The 17550-nt window shown below is 40.4% G+C and overlaps 1 protein-coding gene across 1 annotated transcript in view; it reads right to left on the bottom strand.

Annotated features, from left to right (window-relative positions):
* The window catches only part of JAM2 (junctional adhesion molecule 2), a 79762-nt gene extending 62733 nt beyond the window's left edge, over nt 1-17029 (bottom strand). Inside the window, exon 1 of the mRNA XM_003819211.6 lies at nt 15174-17029. Coding sequence (XP_003819259.1) covers nt 15174-15240 — 67 coding nt within the window. The 5' untranslated portion in view covers nt 15241-17029. The remainder of the gene's footprint in view (nt 1-15173) is intronic.
* Nucleotides 17030-17550: the final 521 nt, after the last annotated feature.

Below are 17550 nucleotides of genomic sequence, written 5' to 3'. Positions count from 1 at the left end.
TAAAGACATATAACTATAACACCATTTGAACAACTAACAAAAATAATTCCTTGTTATAATTTAATATCTAGCCACATTTCCCTGATGTCTTATTTGAATCTGGATACACACTACATGTCAGCATCACATTTGCTTCTTAGGCCTTTAGATGCATGTGTTTCATCTAGCACCGACCTGCTCTTTCCTCTCTCCCCCTTTGTTTTTACCTTTCATGCCACTGACTTGTTGCAGAAACCTGGTCAGTTATTCTGCAGAAAAACCCACTTTCTGAGTTCATGCACGTGCTACCTTGTGGTGTCATTTAATTTGTGCATCTATCCTTCTGTAATGAAAGTTCGCTTGCTGAGAGGCTTCATTCAAGTGAAGGTCATTTTCTTTTTTTGGAGGGATGGGCAAGAATATTACACAGGGAGTGCTATGTGCTTCCAATTTTTTTTTTTTTTTTTTTTTGAGAGAAAGTCTCACTCTGTTGCCCAGGCTAGAGTGCAGTGGTACAGTCTTGGCTCACTGCAACCTCTGCCTCCCAGGTTCAAGCGATTCTTGTGTCTCAGCCTCCCAAGGAGTTGAGATTACAGGCACGAGCCACCACACCTGGCGAATTTTTGTATTTTTAGTAGAGAGGGGGTTTCACCATGTTGGCCAGGCTGGTCTCAACTCCTGACCTCAAGTAATCCACCCATCTCAGCCTCCCAAAGTGCTGGGATTACAGGCGTGAGCCACAGCACCTGCCCTGGTTGTCCTACTTTCAATGATGCTAAGATTAATCAGTGTTTCAGGTGATAACAGACTGATCCTTCCATTGTAAAGCTCCAATCAACATTTTGTCTAATGATTTTAGCCATTAATAATCATACCCTACGTCAATTACATGCTGCAAATGATGATTAGATTCTATTATTTTTTCATTATCTATTTTCTTTGACATTCATTAGCTTGAATTCTATAAAGAAGAACTTTTCCTTCTAAGTTAAGGCTATGTGGTTACACATACATGCCTAAAAGAAAGAATAAAGATAAGTATTTATTTTGATTGCCAAATATCAGGGTAAGGAGTAACTGACCCAGTTAATTCTAATGGTGACCAAAGAGTGATGACTTTTAAACATTTTATTGATTTTCTTTTTTGTATCTTTATAATTAATGCATTTTAAAATAAATTCAACACATTTAAATCAATTGCATTCAGTATATGTTTTCTCTTTTGACTCTCATCTTGCCTCCAGTTTGGCTAAAGAAAGACTTTTTAGGTTAATTCCTTTGTCCTTTGGGCACAATCTCATTAGTCTTTGATAGCTACCTTGCTTTCTAAGTGATATGGTTAGGCTTTGTGTCCCTACCCAAATCTCATCTTGAATTGTAATCCCCATAATCCCCATCATCCCCACGTGTAAAGGGAGAGACGAGATAGAGGTAACAATCATGGTGGCAGTTTCTCTCATGCTGTTCTCATGATAGTGAGTTCTCACAAGATCTGATGGTTTTATAAAGAGCTCTTCCCCCTTCACTTGGCATTGTCCTTCTTGCCACCACTTTGTGAAGAAGGTGCCTTGCTTCCCCTTTGCCTTCTACCATGATTTTAAGTTTTCTGAGGCCTCCCCAGCCACACTGAACTGTGAGTCAATTAAACCTCTTTTCTTCATAAATTACCCAGTTTCTGGCAGTTCCTTATAGCAGTGTGAAAACAGACTAATACACCAGGGCAACAAACCATCCCAGGCTCATCTTAAATTGCCTAACCTTAAAACTGGAGTCAGGTGTCCCTCCAAAGTTTCCTAGTCATTGTTAGTGTGGAATGGTATTTAGGGATTATAGTCTATATGCTAAGTATGCTCATTTTCAAGGGGCTGTAGAATAGTTTATATTATTATCCTCAACTCCTAACTCCCTTCTCATTTATTATTGTATGATTTCTAGGGCCTCCCAGCAGGCAGAACACAATTCTCCATCCCAGTTCCACGTTTGGCCATGTGATGTGCTTTGATCAATGGGCACATATCATGTTAAGTAGAAGCTTTTAGAGCTGTTAAGGACAGAGCTAAGCTTTGTCCTTTGCTTTTCCCTAGGCCACAAGGACAGTCTGTTCCAAACAGGGTCAATTGCTTCAGCTTGAGTCCTGGAAAAAGAAGATTGTAGAGAAAAGACTCAGCAGCTGATCTGGAGCCACCAAAATGGAATACAAGCCAAATATATAATGCATATGGTGGCAAACTACTGAGGTTTTTAAGGTTATCTGTTACTTCTTCAAAGCTGATTGATACAGGCTGTGATGTCTTCTGGGCCTTTTTAGTAGACAGATAGGAAAAGCAGCTTTGAAAAGAGGAAAACATCATGAGTTCAAACTCAATTCAAATAGAACATTTCCAAATCAGATAGAACATTGTAGGACCTGTACTTAATTTTTAAAAACTTTATGCATATATCTCTTTTTTCCTACACTAAAAATCTTAATTTCTATTTACATTAGTATAATTACTGATTTGTATTTCCTATAATATAACGTAGTGTCAAAATAACAAAATCATTATTTTAAAGTACTAAAGTTTAAAACATATTTGTAGCTATTTTTGTCCTTAAGATATATTCTACTGTTTGGTGGAATATTATGTTTTTAGGTTCAGATTGAAATAATTATTTCCTTTATGTGGTTATATCACTAATTTGATATAGAGTAGGTTTATTTCCTTATTTCTTTTTTTTTCTTTTAGAGACAGCATCTTTCTCTGTCACCCACGCTAGAGTACAGTAGCACAATCACAGCTCACCACAGCCTCGATCTCCCAGGACCAAGCAAACCTCCCACCTCAGCCTCGTGAGTAGCTGAGACTACAGGCATGCCACCATGCCCAGCTAATTTTTATTTATTTTTCTTTTTTGTAGAGGCGTGGCCTTCCTATATGGCCTAGGCTGGTCTTGAACTCCTGGTCTTAAGCAATCTTCCTGCCCGGGCCTCCCAAAGTATGGGTATTACAAGTGTAAACCACCATGCCCAGCTCAGTAAGTTCATTTATTTCCATTTGTTTTCCATTTTTAGGGAAGGCTATTTTAGTGAATTTTATCTTTTGAAATAAAACATTTAAAATTTCAAAATGAAATCTATGTAATAAGCTATATATAGTAAGAGAAGTCTGTTCCATTCCTGTTCTACCTATTGTTAATAGTTTCATTAGTTAACAGTTTAACCTGCCAGTGTTTCTGTCATACACAAAATGTAGCATGTTGCACTAGATTGTTCTGCATCTTACTTTTTTCACTTACTATATTTTGGAGATGACAGTACAGAGAGATCACCATCATTCCTTTATATCGCTATAGTGCCTACCATTGTGTTATTTATTTAGCCAATCCCCTATAAATGGGCATTTGTTTTCAATCATTTTTATAATAGTTGTGAAATAAATAACACAATGCATAAAAAAGAAATAACACCATGCATAAAGCATGTCCTGTTTTTGCAGCTACAGCTTTAACATAGGTTCCCAGTAACGGGGTTGATGGGTCAAAGGGCAAATATAGAATTTTTCTACATATTGCTGAATATGATGGGTCAAAGGCTAGATGTAGAATTTTTCTACATATTGCTGCTCCATAGCAGTTGTATCATCTCACAGCTCCATCAGCAGTATGTAGAATGCCTATTTCCATACAACTTCAATAACAGAGTATGTGGATGAGTTTATGTGATTTTGCTAAGGGAAGAAGTGCTATCTTTGGGACAATCTAATTTGCATTTTAAGTTATACTGAGAAAAGCTTCATATTTGAAGAACCATTTAAATTTTTCTTCTGGGAACTCTGGGTTTTTTGTGTGCCATTTATAAAATTTTGATATTTGTATTTTAATTTTTAGGGGTTCCTTTTATATCAGTGATAATACTCTGTCAGAGATGTAACTTACAAATATCCTTTCCCAATTAGTCATTTATCTTTGGATTTGTTTAGGGTGTTTTATTTTTTCCATGCAGACACTCATTTGATTTATAGTCCAGTTTACAGAAGAACAGATCCATACTTTGTTTTTTTTTTTTTTGGCGGGGGGAGGTATGGTTTTATTTATTTATTTACCTATTTACATTTAGATCTCTGATCCATTTGAAATTAATTCTCATGGAGAATATCAGGTTCTGATCCATTTTTCCCTCAAATGGTTCCCAGTTGTAACAATATTGATTAAGCATTCTCCATGGTTTCAAATGCTACCATTTTACACACACATACACACATACACGTGATTTCTAAATGAAGTTGGCATAATTTCCGGACTTTATATACTCTTCCATTGGCTTGTCTGTCTATTCATGTACCAATCTCACATTATTTTACTTATAGAGGCTTTATAGAACACTATAATATAGGGCTATAACCACTTCATTTCTGCCCCGTTAGTGTATTATTAATTCTCCATTGTCTCATTCATTTGATATTTATTCTATGTATTATATGTTTTATGATTAATATGTTGATACAGAAATACATATTACAATTTATTAAAAAACACGTCAGGACATATCCTCTTTTAAGAAATGAAGTAGGATATGTAATATAAAAAAGTTTGAAGATCACTGATTCAGTGTTTTTTGAACATGCCAGCATCTTTAGATAGCTGTCCTGGGCGGCAGTAGCACAATGGAGCTGAGATTCTTACATGTATCTGATTTTGGCATTTGCCTAATGCTGAATGAGATTCTTGGCAGAGACAATGACTCACCTGGATCCAGGGGTAATTTTTTAAGTGCTAATGAGCAAGTGTCAAGATCCCACAAAATCATTAAAAGTAACGGCTAAAACTGCAGTTACTTTTGCACCAACCTATATAAATACTGGACAAGAACACCTAGGAAAATCATCTTTGATTTGGAAATGAAGATCACTTTATCAGGCTCTACAATGGTTTAAATGTGCTCCTCAGAATTCATGTATAGGAAATTGAGTTCCCAGTATAATGGTGTTGAGAGGTGGTAGGACCTTTAAGAGGTGTTTGGGTCATGAAGACTCCGCCACCCTCACGAAGATATTAGTCCCATTCTCATAGGACTGGGTTAATTCTCACAGAAGTGAATGAGTTCTTGTTCTCATGGGACTAGATTAGTAACTGCAAGAGCAGGTTGTTAAAAAATGAGGCCATCACTTGTGTTTTGTCTCTTTTGCACATACTTGCTTGCTGCTCCTGCAGGTGTTTCCACATGTGATGCCATTCACTATGCTTTAATGTAGCATGAGGGCCTTGCCAGAGGTAGCTGCCCAATGTTGAACTTCCCAGGCTCCAGAACTGTGAGCCAAGTAAACCTCTTTTGTTTATAAATTACCCAGTCTCAGGTGTTCTGTTACAGCAACAGAAATAGACTAAAACAGTCTCTATTTTCTCATCTCTCTTAATAAACTTTTGCTCATTATGGGATATAGATTGCTATTATATCAATTGAGTAACAAAGAGATTAGGCCATGAGGGGAAAGTCTGGAGATCCCCTGCTCCAGAGAGTAGAACTTTTACAACTAACATGCTGATACGGTTTGGTTGTGTCGCCACCCAAATCTCATCTTGAATTGTAGTTCCCATAATCCCCACATGTTGTGGGAGAGACATGGTAGGAGGTAATTGAATCATGGAAGTGGTTACCTCCATGCTTTCTTTTCTCATGATAGTGAATGAGCTCTTATGAGATCTGATGATTTTATAAAGGGCTTTCCCCCCTTTTGCTCGGCACTTCTGCTTCTGGCCATCAAGTAAAGAAGAATGTGTTTGCTTCCCCTTCTGCCATGATTGTAAGTTTCCTGAGGCCTCCCCAGCCATGCGGAACTGTGAGTCAATTAAACCTCTTTCCTTTGTAAATTACCCAGTCTTGGGCAGTCCTTTACAGCAGCGTGAGAACACACTAATACGTGCTTTGTTCTAGTCTAGATTAAGCAACTTTTGAGGGGTGCATTGTTTGACTCATCTGAGTTTTTAATCAATGCTTACTAATTCAAGAGGAACTTATGTGCTTTTAGGATATAAGGAGGCATCAGGAAACCTGGAAAATTTCTTAAAATCGTATAAGGCAGACCAGTCTCTATATTTCCTTATATCTTAGGGAGGCCACTGTTAAAAAGAGGAGGAGGGAGTTTTAGGAGCAGAAATATTATGCATTCATTTGAGATTATTAATTTTACATATGTCTTGAGGTTTTTATTACTAAAAAGTTATATAATTTTATGAAGCTACAAAACAAATAAACATTAAATTCCAGCTTATGTAATTCTACTTAATCAAGTATTAAATGTGCCAGGCACCAACCACCTAAAGATGTGTTGTCTCTGCCTCCAACAAGCTCACAATATGGAGAGAAATACATGGAAAAATTATAACAGTACAGCTCAGTAAGTGCCATAAGAGAATAAAGAATATGCCAAAAGCACCAGAGTATAATATACAGTAGACATCAGCTTTGAGGAATTGATGAGTTGGAAAGAATTAAGAGAAGGCACAAGGAATTTTGGAGTTAGACCTTCAGGGAGAAATTGCATTTGGACACATGAGGAACAATAGCAACAACAACAGAGATGAATGGAGGTTGGGAAGAAGTACTGTATCTAGATAAAATGGCATAGATGTTCACTCGTTTACACACACACACACACACACACACACACACACACGGCACAAAAGAACCTGACTTGTTCTGGATCCAAAAGCACTATATGGACAGTACAATAATCTCATGTCTCTAATATGCTTAGGCACAATTTTAATGTTTTATGACATAGATGGCTGCATGTTTCAGTTATTGGACAAATGCATACTTGAGTTATTGTTTATTCCATTGTGTCAGTTCTGCTTCTGATCAAAATCCATTCCTATTTGAAAATGCATCTAGTGAATTTTTTTTTTTTTTGAGACAGAATCTTGCTGTGTTGCCCAGGCTGGAGTGCAATGGCACAATCTCGGCTCATTGCAACCTCCGCCTCCCATGTTCAAGTGATTCTCATGCCTCAGCCTCCTGAGTAGCTGGGACTACAGGTGCACGCCACCATGCCCAGCTACTTTTCGTACTTTTAGTAGATACAGGGTTTCACCATGTTGGCTAGGCTGGTTTCAAACTCCTGACCTCAGGTGATCCACCCGCCTCGGCCTCCCAAAGTGCTGGGATTACAGGCGTGAGTCACGGCGCCCAGCCCTCTAGTGCATTTTTAAAAAAACATAAACACCATTCTCTCTTTTCAAATTTAGCACTTGCCCAGAAGTTTGACATGTTCCCTTTTTATTTGTGGTCATTATTTCCTCTTTGGTCTCCTTTAAAAATAGCACCCCTTTGCACTTGTCTGTGAATCTTAGCTGGTGCTAGTGTCTCTGTCCTCTCTGGGTGAACACACATTCTCCTTTGGACTTTTTAACTGGATCTTGCTTGGAATTTTTCCCTTTCCATATTTGGTTACTGGTTTGGAAGTTTATTTCCCTTTTGTTTTACTAATCACTTTGTTCCATTATTTTTGGTGGTTCTAGTTAGAAAATAGCTCCCACTGCATTTTGGTGCAACAATTTTAAAGGCCTCTATAAGATGTTATCTTCTGTCCTGCTTGTAGACTGAGCTTTAGGTTGTAGCTTAATTACTAACATAAATAACTTTTTGGAGCAAGGTGCACAACACTATATATAATATCATTTGATTTTCTGGAAGGTATATAGCAGTAAGCATAATAAATTGTGATCTTTATTTCTAAAGAAATTATAAGAGTATGCTTATATATACTGGAACTATTTCTTTTCTAATTTCCTGAAACCATTTGCAGGAAACTTAAGGATGGTCTATCTGAGAAGCATAGGAGTCAGGAAGGCTGGAAAGGAGACTTATTTCTTGTTTTGTAAACTTGCTGCTCTGTTTGAATTTACCCTAAGCATATATTATTTTTAGTTAGACATATAAGAAAATGTGTTTAACAATTCATTCATTTTTATCTTTGGTTTTGTCCATAGTATGTATTTAGCAAGTTTCACAATGTGAAGAAAGCGAAGAGTAAAAACAGCAGGTGACTGCATTGACAAAATGAAAGCAAGCAAATTGGACAAACCTAGCATAAAGAAGACAGACCAGGTTATGCATTTTTACTCCTTACAAATATAAAGACAAGCCCGTCCTAAATTATCCCAGTAGAAAATTTCGACAACTACAACAAAACAGAAAACCCAACAAAACAAATAAAAATTTGACGCTGATGACATGCGATAAAGAAAAGCAGAGCTCTCCAGTAAAAACCAAAATTCCTGTCTGTTAAGTTTACAAGGATTCTTCCTTAGGACTTTCTGAGCCAAGACAATGGACAGCTAAGAGGGCAGCTCTTGAAATACTTTCACAGGATTTGCTTCTCTGCTTATAAAATGTAGGAACAATTCAAACTGGACAGCATTTCCTACCCATTCACTGGCCTGAAGATTCATAGAGTAGGGTTTTGTGTTGCTGTCAGCAGGCATTTATCTGAGCACACATCCATCCATCCTCTCTCTCTCCTTCTCTCTCTCTCTCTTTCCCCCCACACCCCATGCATGCATACACTCACACACTTTGGAACTTAGAAGGCCACTCTTCTGAACATCAAATCAAGTAAAATGACCATTCTAAGGGTGACAACTCAGGGAAACTCTGGAAACACTGGAAACAAATACTGAAAATAAACTTATGTGTGGGAGAGAGAATAACATTGAAAGAAGGTATACATAGTAACCAAAAGAGCTACTGTTTCATGTTTATATGTTGGGAACTGAACAGAAAGTTGAAAACACAGCATACATGATTAAAAAAATTTTTCCTTAAAAACCAAAGAGCCATTTTTCTTCAATTCCTGATCAGATTTAATTAACTACATTTCAAATGCAGTCATGCACTGCATAATGACATTTTGGTCAACAATGAACCATATCAGTGGTCCCACAGATTATAATGGAGCTGAAAAATTCTTATCATCTAGTGATGCTATAACGCCTGTACTGCTGTTACACAAGAACTTTATTGTTTTATAAATTTAGTGTAGCCTAAGTGTACAGTGTTGATAAAGTCTACAGTAGTATACAGTAATGTCCCAGGCCTTCACATTCACTCACCACTCACTCACTGACTCACTCAGAGCAACTTCCAGTCCTGCAAGCTCCACTCATGATATGTTTCTACACAGGTGTACCATTTATCTTTTGTGCTGTTTTTACTGTACCTTTTCCATGTTTAGATATGTTTAGGTACACAAATACTTACAACTGTTTACCGTTGCCTACAGTATCCAGTACAGTAACATGCTGTATAGGTTTGTAGCCTAGGAGCAATAGGCTACACCATATAGCCTTGGTGTGCAGCAGGCTCTACCATCTAGGTTTCTGTAAGTACACTCTATGATCACACAATAACAAAATCACCTAACGACACATTTCTCAGAACACATCGCATCATTAGGTGACAACTGTAAAAAGCAATTGTCAGTGGTTATATGTGTATGTGTAATTATGTGAGTATATTTGTCAATAAACTATATAAAATAAGTACTTACACAAGCAATTGCCTGGACTACTCCAATAACTTCTAACTGGTCTCCCCAGTTTGACTCCCCCCACCCCAATCCTTCCATTCACCATACTCCATCCGATGCATTCTCTTTAAAATGCAAATCAAACTGATATTCAATGTCAAAAGGCTTCAATGGCTTCTTCAGTTTACTAAGTGTGTTATACATGTAATTCTCCCTAAACCTCTATGAGGTAAGCACTCTTATTGGGATTATCACCAACACTGATGAGTAAACTGACATATACACAGGTGTTAACCTCTATAAGATCACACAGCTGATAAGAGCACAGAGTGCTGCATTGGAGTGCATGTTCTTTACCACCATACTATACTATTTGAAATACAACTAATAAAAAATATAGCTTTAGGCCAGGCGCGGTGGCTCACGCCTGTAATCCCAGCACTTTGGGAGGCCAAGGCAGGCAGATCATCTGAGGTCAGGAGATCAAGACCAGCCTGGCCAACATGACGAAACCCAGTCTCTACTAAAAATACAAAAGTTAGGTGGGCATGGTGGTGGGAGCCTATAATCCCAGCTACTTAGGAGGCTGAGGCAGGAGAATTGCTTGAAACCAGGAGGTGGAGGTTGTGGTGAGCCGAGATTGCGCCACTGCATTCCAGCTTGGGTGACAGAGCAAGATTCCATCTCAAATAAAACAAACAAACAAACAAACAAAACCAAAAAACCAACCAGCTTTATATCACTATGAGTTATACTTTAAAGGTAAAAGTTATGGTGGCTTCATGGAATCTAGAATATTCTTGGCTACAGCACTGAAAACACTGTCGCTGTGCATAACCTCATTTTGGCTGCTGTGAGAAACAGAATAATAGCCCCAGAAAGATGTCCACATCCTACTCCCCAGAACCTACAAATATCTTACTTTACATGGTAAATAGGAATTGCAGTTGTAGATGGATGAAAGTTGCTAACCAGCTGACTTTGAAATGGATAAATTATCCAGAGTTACTCAGGTAAGCCCAAGGTAATGACAAGGGTCCTGATGAGTGGAAGAAGGAAGCAGAAGAGAGAGAACTAGAGAGGTGGCAGCCTGGTGTCGCAGGGCCGTGAGTGGGGACAGGTGGCAGCCTGGCGGGACAGGGCCGTGAGTGGGGCGCCTCCAGAAGCTGGAAAAGCCATGGAAACAGATTCTGCCCTAGAACCTCCAGAAGGAATGCTTCATGCTGATACCTTCATTTTAGCCCAGTGAGACCTGTTTCAGACTTCTGACCTCTAGAAGTTTAAGACAATCAATTTGTATTGTTTTGTTTTTGGTCATGTGTTTCACAGAAATAGAAAAGTAATACAGTTGGGTTATTTTTTCTGAGTTCTAGCCTTGTTAACAGTAACACCGTCCAAGAAAACAATCCCTGGTTTTAAGTTTTATTTTGCTGCTTTTGCCAAAGGAAGCACCTGACCCAGGTTCTGATTCCCCTTTTCCATCTTCACCATCATCTTCCTCAAAACATCAATCTAGCAAGAGGGGTATACTGGAGTATTGACTCAGCAGTGTTACTACTATATTGCTATGGGATGAAAAAATATTATTTTAAGAATGGCCTTTATAGCTTCCTGGTGGTCTGACTTCAATAAAGCTAGCAGCTCTTACCTCTATATTCCAATACATCTTCTCTATGAAGAAGGCCCACAGGAGGAAACCAATGCAATGGAAACCATGGGTGGTGAACATCCGTAAGCTCCTGTGGGCTCCTCTCATTAAACTGCTCATGTGGGAGGATAAATGAGTGTTTTCAGTCATAGGGAACTCACTGTGCTCAGGCTGAAGTTCTTGTTTTTGACTTCATTCTTTCTAATATAATTTCTTTCATAGTCTTGAAATGGTTGTTAAATCCACCTACAAGCCCATTTTAACGTTTCTGTTCATCAGATAATTGAGACTATGCCAGCATGGAACCACTTCTCTCCAGCAAATTGATTATGACAGTTGCTTCTTAACAATAGATACAGAGGGCAGAATTTTCCTAGTACCAGTTCCCTGGAGTGCTGTTTTGGGTCAGTTCTGGCAAAAAGGCAGAACCTTGTGATTTTACAAAAGATTCAGACCTCTCTCCCCTACCACAATCTTTATCAGTTGATGAGAGATTAGACTCAGGCTAAGCGCCTGGATCAGGTTCCAGTCCAGATCTGAGGACCAGCTGCTACTGGCTAGGTGGAATCAGGAACTGATTCATGATCAGCTCCTTGGCTCTGAGAGACCCCAAAAGGCATGACAACACCCCACCAAACACGGAATACTCATTCCTATTATTTTTTGACATATCAGCTTAAATGATGCCTCAGAGAAATCTAACACTCCACCTACTTAACATGAAGTTAGAGCTTCATGATTTATATTGCAATCAGTTCAATCTATACACTTCTGTTACCTACCCTACCTCATCCCCATTCCATCTGCTGTGGTTTATGTCCTCCCACATTCATATGTTGAAATCTAATCACCAATGTGATGGTATTAGGAGTTGAAGGCTTTGGACCGTGATCTGGTCATGACAACACTGCGCTTACAAAGATACCTCAGAGCTGCCTTGCCTCTTCCACCATGGGAGGTCACCCTGAGAAGGCTCCATCTATGAACCAGAAAGTGGGCCCTTGCCTGACACTGAATTTGCTGGTATCTTGATTGTGAACTTCTCAGCCTCCAGAGCTGTGAGAAATAAACGTTGTTTTTAAGCTACTCAGTTTATGGTATTTTGTTACAGCAGCCTGAATGGACTAAGGCACCATAGAATCAACAGGCATATATTTATACCTACTATTAACCAGGAACTTTGCTCAGCACTGGTCATATAGTGGTGAGCAAACATCAAGAAATTCCTTTCCTAATGGAGTGGGAAAGAAAAATGTAATTCAACTAAACACACACAAAAATATCCATATATCAACAGGGATACTGACATCATCGTTTAAATAACAAGAACAACAACAAAAAAGCAATCCTCCAGACTACTAAGAAAGATATAAAGGATGTTGATAAACAGCAGGAAAAAAAGGAAAGAAGGGAGTAAGCATGATATTGTAAATGATAGGAGTGGCCAAAAGAATGGCACAGTTACATCTGGGAAGAATATTAAAAAGATGAATATGTAATAACAGCATAAGAAATCCACTAAGTCTTTAATAAATAAAATAGTATTGGATTATAACCCAAAGTATAAAACAAATATTTATGAGCCCATACTGATAGAAAAATAAATGATTAAATAAATAAATGAAGGGAAGGGAGAGACACATCTCCCATGCAGAAGAGCTCCAAATAATTTATGAAGATACTCCGCCTTCAAGGAGTTGGAGCATAACTCTCCTTCCTGAAGATGTGGGTTGCATGTAGTGACTTCCTTCCAAAAAAATCTAGTATGGAAATGAAGAAAAAAGGGTAGGTAATCTGTAGAGAAAACTGGTATGCACTACATTAGGAGTATGATTACAGGTGATCTAGGTTCACATCAACAGCAATAAGTCATGTATACAGTACGTTCCCTGGAGATAATGTGATGAAAATGTCACTTTACCTAGGCCCCTTACCACTTTCTGATCTTCCTCCAGAAAACCTATAACCCCAGTCTAGTTATGAGAAAAATATCAGAGAAACAGCAATTCGCAGTCATTCTACCAGATACTTGACCAGAACTCCTCAAACCCATTATAGTAAGAGAAAGCAAGGGAAGCCTAAGAAACTGTTACAACCAAGAAGAACCTAAGGAATCAGGACAACTAAATGTAATATGGTAGCCTGGATGGCATCCTGGAATAGAAAAGGCATTAGGTAAGAATGAAGGAAATTTGAATAAAGTGTACCATACTAATGTAAGATATTAACAATATGGGAAACTGGGTGTGGAGTATATAAGAACTCTCTATACTAGCTTTGGAATTTTTATTTAAATCCAAACTGTTCTAAAATTGTTTTAAACATAAAAAAAAACACCCACATACCAAGAAAACACTCTTGCAATGCCAGATCTTTTAGTATCCCAGGAACAATATAGAAAAGTCCCCACAACACTTCCAAATACATCCCCTATAGGAATCAAGTTTAGCAGAGACAATGTGTTATATTTACCTAAAGCTTGAAGAGGTCACTCAGCCCCATTCATTTATGCTTTTGTTTGCCTCTTGGTTGTTTCTCCACTACAATTTCAGACTTGGGGTGTATTGTTTCTATGTTGGTGATTCAATAGGAATAGCACAGCAGAACGATTTTCTGTTTTTAATTAGTGACAATTCTACACTAAAAGGCACACTCTTTTCTATTTGAAATTTAGAATTTCAGCAGAATACATAACTTTCTCAGTTGTTCTGTTACAATTTCTCCAGCCTACCTCTCTGTTGCCTTTTAGCATGAGTGCATTTTTTTTCTTCTGTGTGTTCCATATGATACCAATTGATATTTCAGAATTGCACAAGGGTTTCATTGTGAAACTTTGGCTTTCCGGTTTGACTTTATATAATATTGGTCAGTACATGTCCCTTCCCTGAGACAATGTGCACCTTCCTCCTCCACAAAGGGACGTGGCTCACATCACTTGAGCTGTGCGATGATCACTTGGGCAGCGAGGGCGTGAGAAAATATCATTGTATTGTGGTATTAGACACTCGTCCCGCAGGTTAAGTATTATAAGTGTTACTTTACCAGAACGTGAATAGCAACAATAACTCATTTTACAAAAGAAAGAAAGAGAGACAGAAAGAGAGAGAGAGAGAGAGAAAGAAAGAAGAAAGAGTAAGGAAGGGAGGAAGGAAGGGAAAAAAGCAAAACAAAAAAGGTGAGAGAAAAAAGAAAAAGAAAAAGTAGAACTGCATTGCTTAGTCTATTGTAATTTCCTCCATTTTCCTAAAAAGTTAACGCGAAGAAAACAAAATAACGGCAACGTTCCCAGGATTTCAAATCTCATGAGTCCAGAATCCGTGAAAATCCTGTTTAAAATCATCCGGTGAAATTGGCTTTGGGACGTCTCCCCAGCTACTGGATCATGTGGCTTCTGAATCTTTCTAACAATCGTCCCGTTGGATGTCCCCTGAGGACACAGCAGCTGGCTAGAGTCCCCAGACCAGACTTCTCTAAGTGAATGTAGATGTGCAGGTGGAGAGGATAAAAGTAATTCTGGCTCAGCAGCCACGAATTCCCTCCACCTCCGCCCCACAAGTGCGCTGCATATCGCCGGCTCAGCTGGGACGCTACAGAGCCCAGACCACGCGGACGCTGCCCCCTCCCCGGGGACTCAAAGTGTGGCCGGCGCCCGCCTCCCAGTGATGCCATCTTTCTTGGGGTCTTAGCATCTTACCAGTGGGTAGTGAGTTTTGCATTCGAATCACGTCCCTCTGTCTGAAAACTTACCCCAACTTTGCAAACAGATGAGAACCTGTTAGTGGGAACCCTTAATTTTCTGTATCTAGAACTGACAAAATCAGACGCAATTCACAAGAAACCCACGACCTCGCGCTCCCTTGCTCCCAGCGTCCGCCCGCGGGCACCCTGGGTTTCCCGCTCGCCTGGGCGCAAGGTCAGACGCCCCGCGGCGACCTCGGCCCAGAGCCGCCCAGACACTGTCAGCCAGCGCCCCGTGGGGGGCTGGAGGGTGGGGGCAGGCTGGTCCAGGCAGGAAGGGTAGAGGAACCCGAGCAACTTACAGCCCAGGGCGACCACCAGGTAGCGCAGCAGCAGCAGGAGGAGGCGGTGGCGGCTCCTCCTCGCCATCTTCCCGGGGCGGCAGCCGGCTGCTCTGAGGAGGTCGAGGGTCCCGGCGGCAGGAGCGCAGGAGGCCGGGGGCCCTTGAACTTCTGGGGCGGGAAAGGAGCAGAGAGTCGGGAGGGGAGGAAGAGGAGGGACGGCTCTAGATGGGATGTCAGTTTCCCCCTCCCCGGGGCGCCTTCTCAGCTGGCTGCCAAGAGGCGGGTCCTCCAGCCCAGGGATGGGGGTCTGTTCTTTTTTGGGTGTGTGGGGGTGGGGGCTAGAGGGCGTGAAAACCAGGCGAGGCGTCCGCCGGGTCCTAGCGAGGGGGCAGCAGGAGGAGAGCAGCGCCCGGGAAAGCCCCGGCGGGTCGTCCCTCCGCCCCCACGCCTCTGGGATTGATCGGCTTTGTGTCTGGTCCGCGCGGGGCTGCCAGCTGTCCCCAGGGCGAGGAGCTGGGGGCGGGAGGCGCGGGCAGGCTGGGGGTGGGGGGATTGGGTGTCTCGGGGACGGGGATGTATGCGGGTAGGGAAACGCCTCCTGTTTTGCCCCAACTCCTTTCTTCCCCTCGTTGGCTCAAAACTTCTTTCTGGCTTTTCAGCCTAGGGGTGGAGATATTTGGAAAATTTCTGCCCAACGGGCGAAGCTGAGGGGGTGGCGCTCTGAGGAGATGGGGTTCGCGGGCTCCGCCTCGAACTCGAGAAAAAAAAAAGCAATCAAGACTCGTGCTGGAAGTCAGGTCTCAGATTTTAGTACAGCCTTGGTCCCTTCTCAGTTTAAGCTTTTTGCTCCTTGGAGATTTGAGGTGCATTTGTCTCGCGTTCTTGTTCTTTGCTTTTTTTTCAGTGTCAGAGTTGGAAGTTCATCTAATGGTGTGAAATATTTATCATGTTTCTTTCAAGTTACATAACTGCTGCTTGTGGAGTTTTCCACGTGTTAAAACTCTACAGCTGCCCTTTGTCAGGTTTATTTTTGGTCTACTCTGCTTTTAAAAGGGAAACCCATTATGAATGCTCTGTTGCGTGCTTTAAAATTGCACCACACTTATATTGGACGCACGTACACTGGCAATTTTTATATCTGTTCCTAGGGACCAAAAATGTATGGTGTATTCAAGAGTATTGGCAGGTCTGGAAAAAGGCCATTCCCAGGAGAAGAAATTAGTATACATCAGTTTTTTTGTTTTGTTTGTTTGTTTGTTTTTGTTTTTGTTTTTTTTTTAAAGGTTGAATAATGGATGAAGTTCTGTACAGAAGATAGTTGATTTAGTGGTGTATTTATAAAGAATTCAGCTAGCTCAGTGGACAAAGGCGACCAGAGTTTAGCTGTGCGGCACTGTGAGGAATGAGGCATCCTTGCTGTTGCCGTGGTGACAGTGATGAAAACTTAGTACCCAGGGAGGGGGTGGGAGGAGAGGACCCAGGGGGCCCAGAAAGGAAAATCAAAATGGCAAAATGTTAAAACTCGTACTCCAGTCAACCGAGGAGAAGGGGCACAGATTTAACAACAGCTTATGCCAGTTTTTCTGGGCAGTAATGAGAAGGATTTGATGCTTAAAAAGAAAAGTTGTTGGCATCTTCTTTTTTCTAATTCTTGCTACAACTATATGTCTTTTACTCCTCCCTAAAAATATACACAAAAATGTCATACTTAAAAAAATTCTATGCAATCCTATGTGAGTAACTGACTAAGTTATTTATCTGCCGCCCAGCCAAGGCATTTGTCAAATGGCAACAATGTGCTGGATGCTGAAGGACAACCATGAACAAGATAGAGGCTTTCTTGCTCACAAGCTCACAGTCTTGAGGGGAGACAGAGTCTTATCAGGAGAGATGCCTGATACCACATGGTAAATGTTACAGGAGGACAGAAAATAATAACAGCTATTTTTATTGCATGCTTTCTCAGTGATGGAGTCTGAATAATGCAATATCTAATCCCCCAACAACTCCATAAAAGAGGAAATGTTATCATTCCCACTTTGCAGATGAGAAAACTGGGCTGAGAGACACTAAATGGCTTGTCCAAGGTCCATGATAAGGGGATGTTCCTTTTGTTGGGAGTGGGGCCAGGGCTTTCTTTATTAAACCTTGAAAAATGGGTCAAATTCTGAAAGGAAGGACATAAAGGAGAGGCATTCTACATAGAGGAAACAGCAGGATCCAGAGCTAGGAGATTGAAAAATTATGGTTTATTTAGAAAAAGCAAGGTTCTACAGTACTAAAGTGTATGTGGGATCGGGATAGTGAGGTAGGTGGTGGTGGTAGAAACTGAAGGGGAGGTTAGAGTACGAAGAGCATTCACGCTACTGTCTAGACCTCATCCTACAGCTAATGA

The sequence above is a fragment of the Pan paniscus genome, chromosome 22, assembly GCF_029289425.2.
Source record: "Pan paniscus chromosome 22, NHGRI_mPanPan1-v2.0_pri, whole genome shotgun sequence".
NCBI lineage: Eukaryota > Metazoa > Chordata > Mammalia > Primates > Hominidae > Pan > Pan paniscus.
The sequence above is the reverse complement of the archived record's forward strand: the minus strand, read 5'-3'. Positions and strand labels throughout refer to the sequence as shown.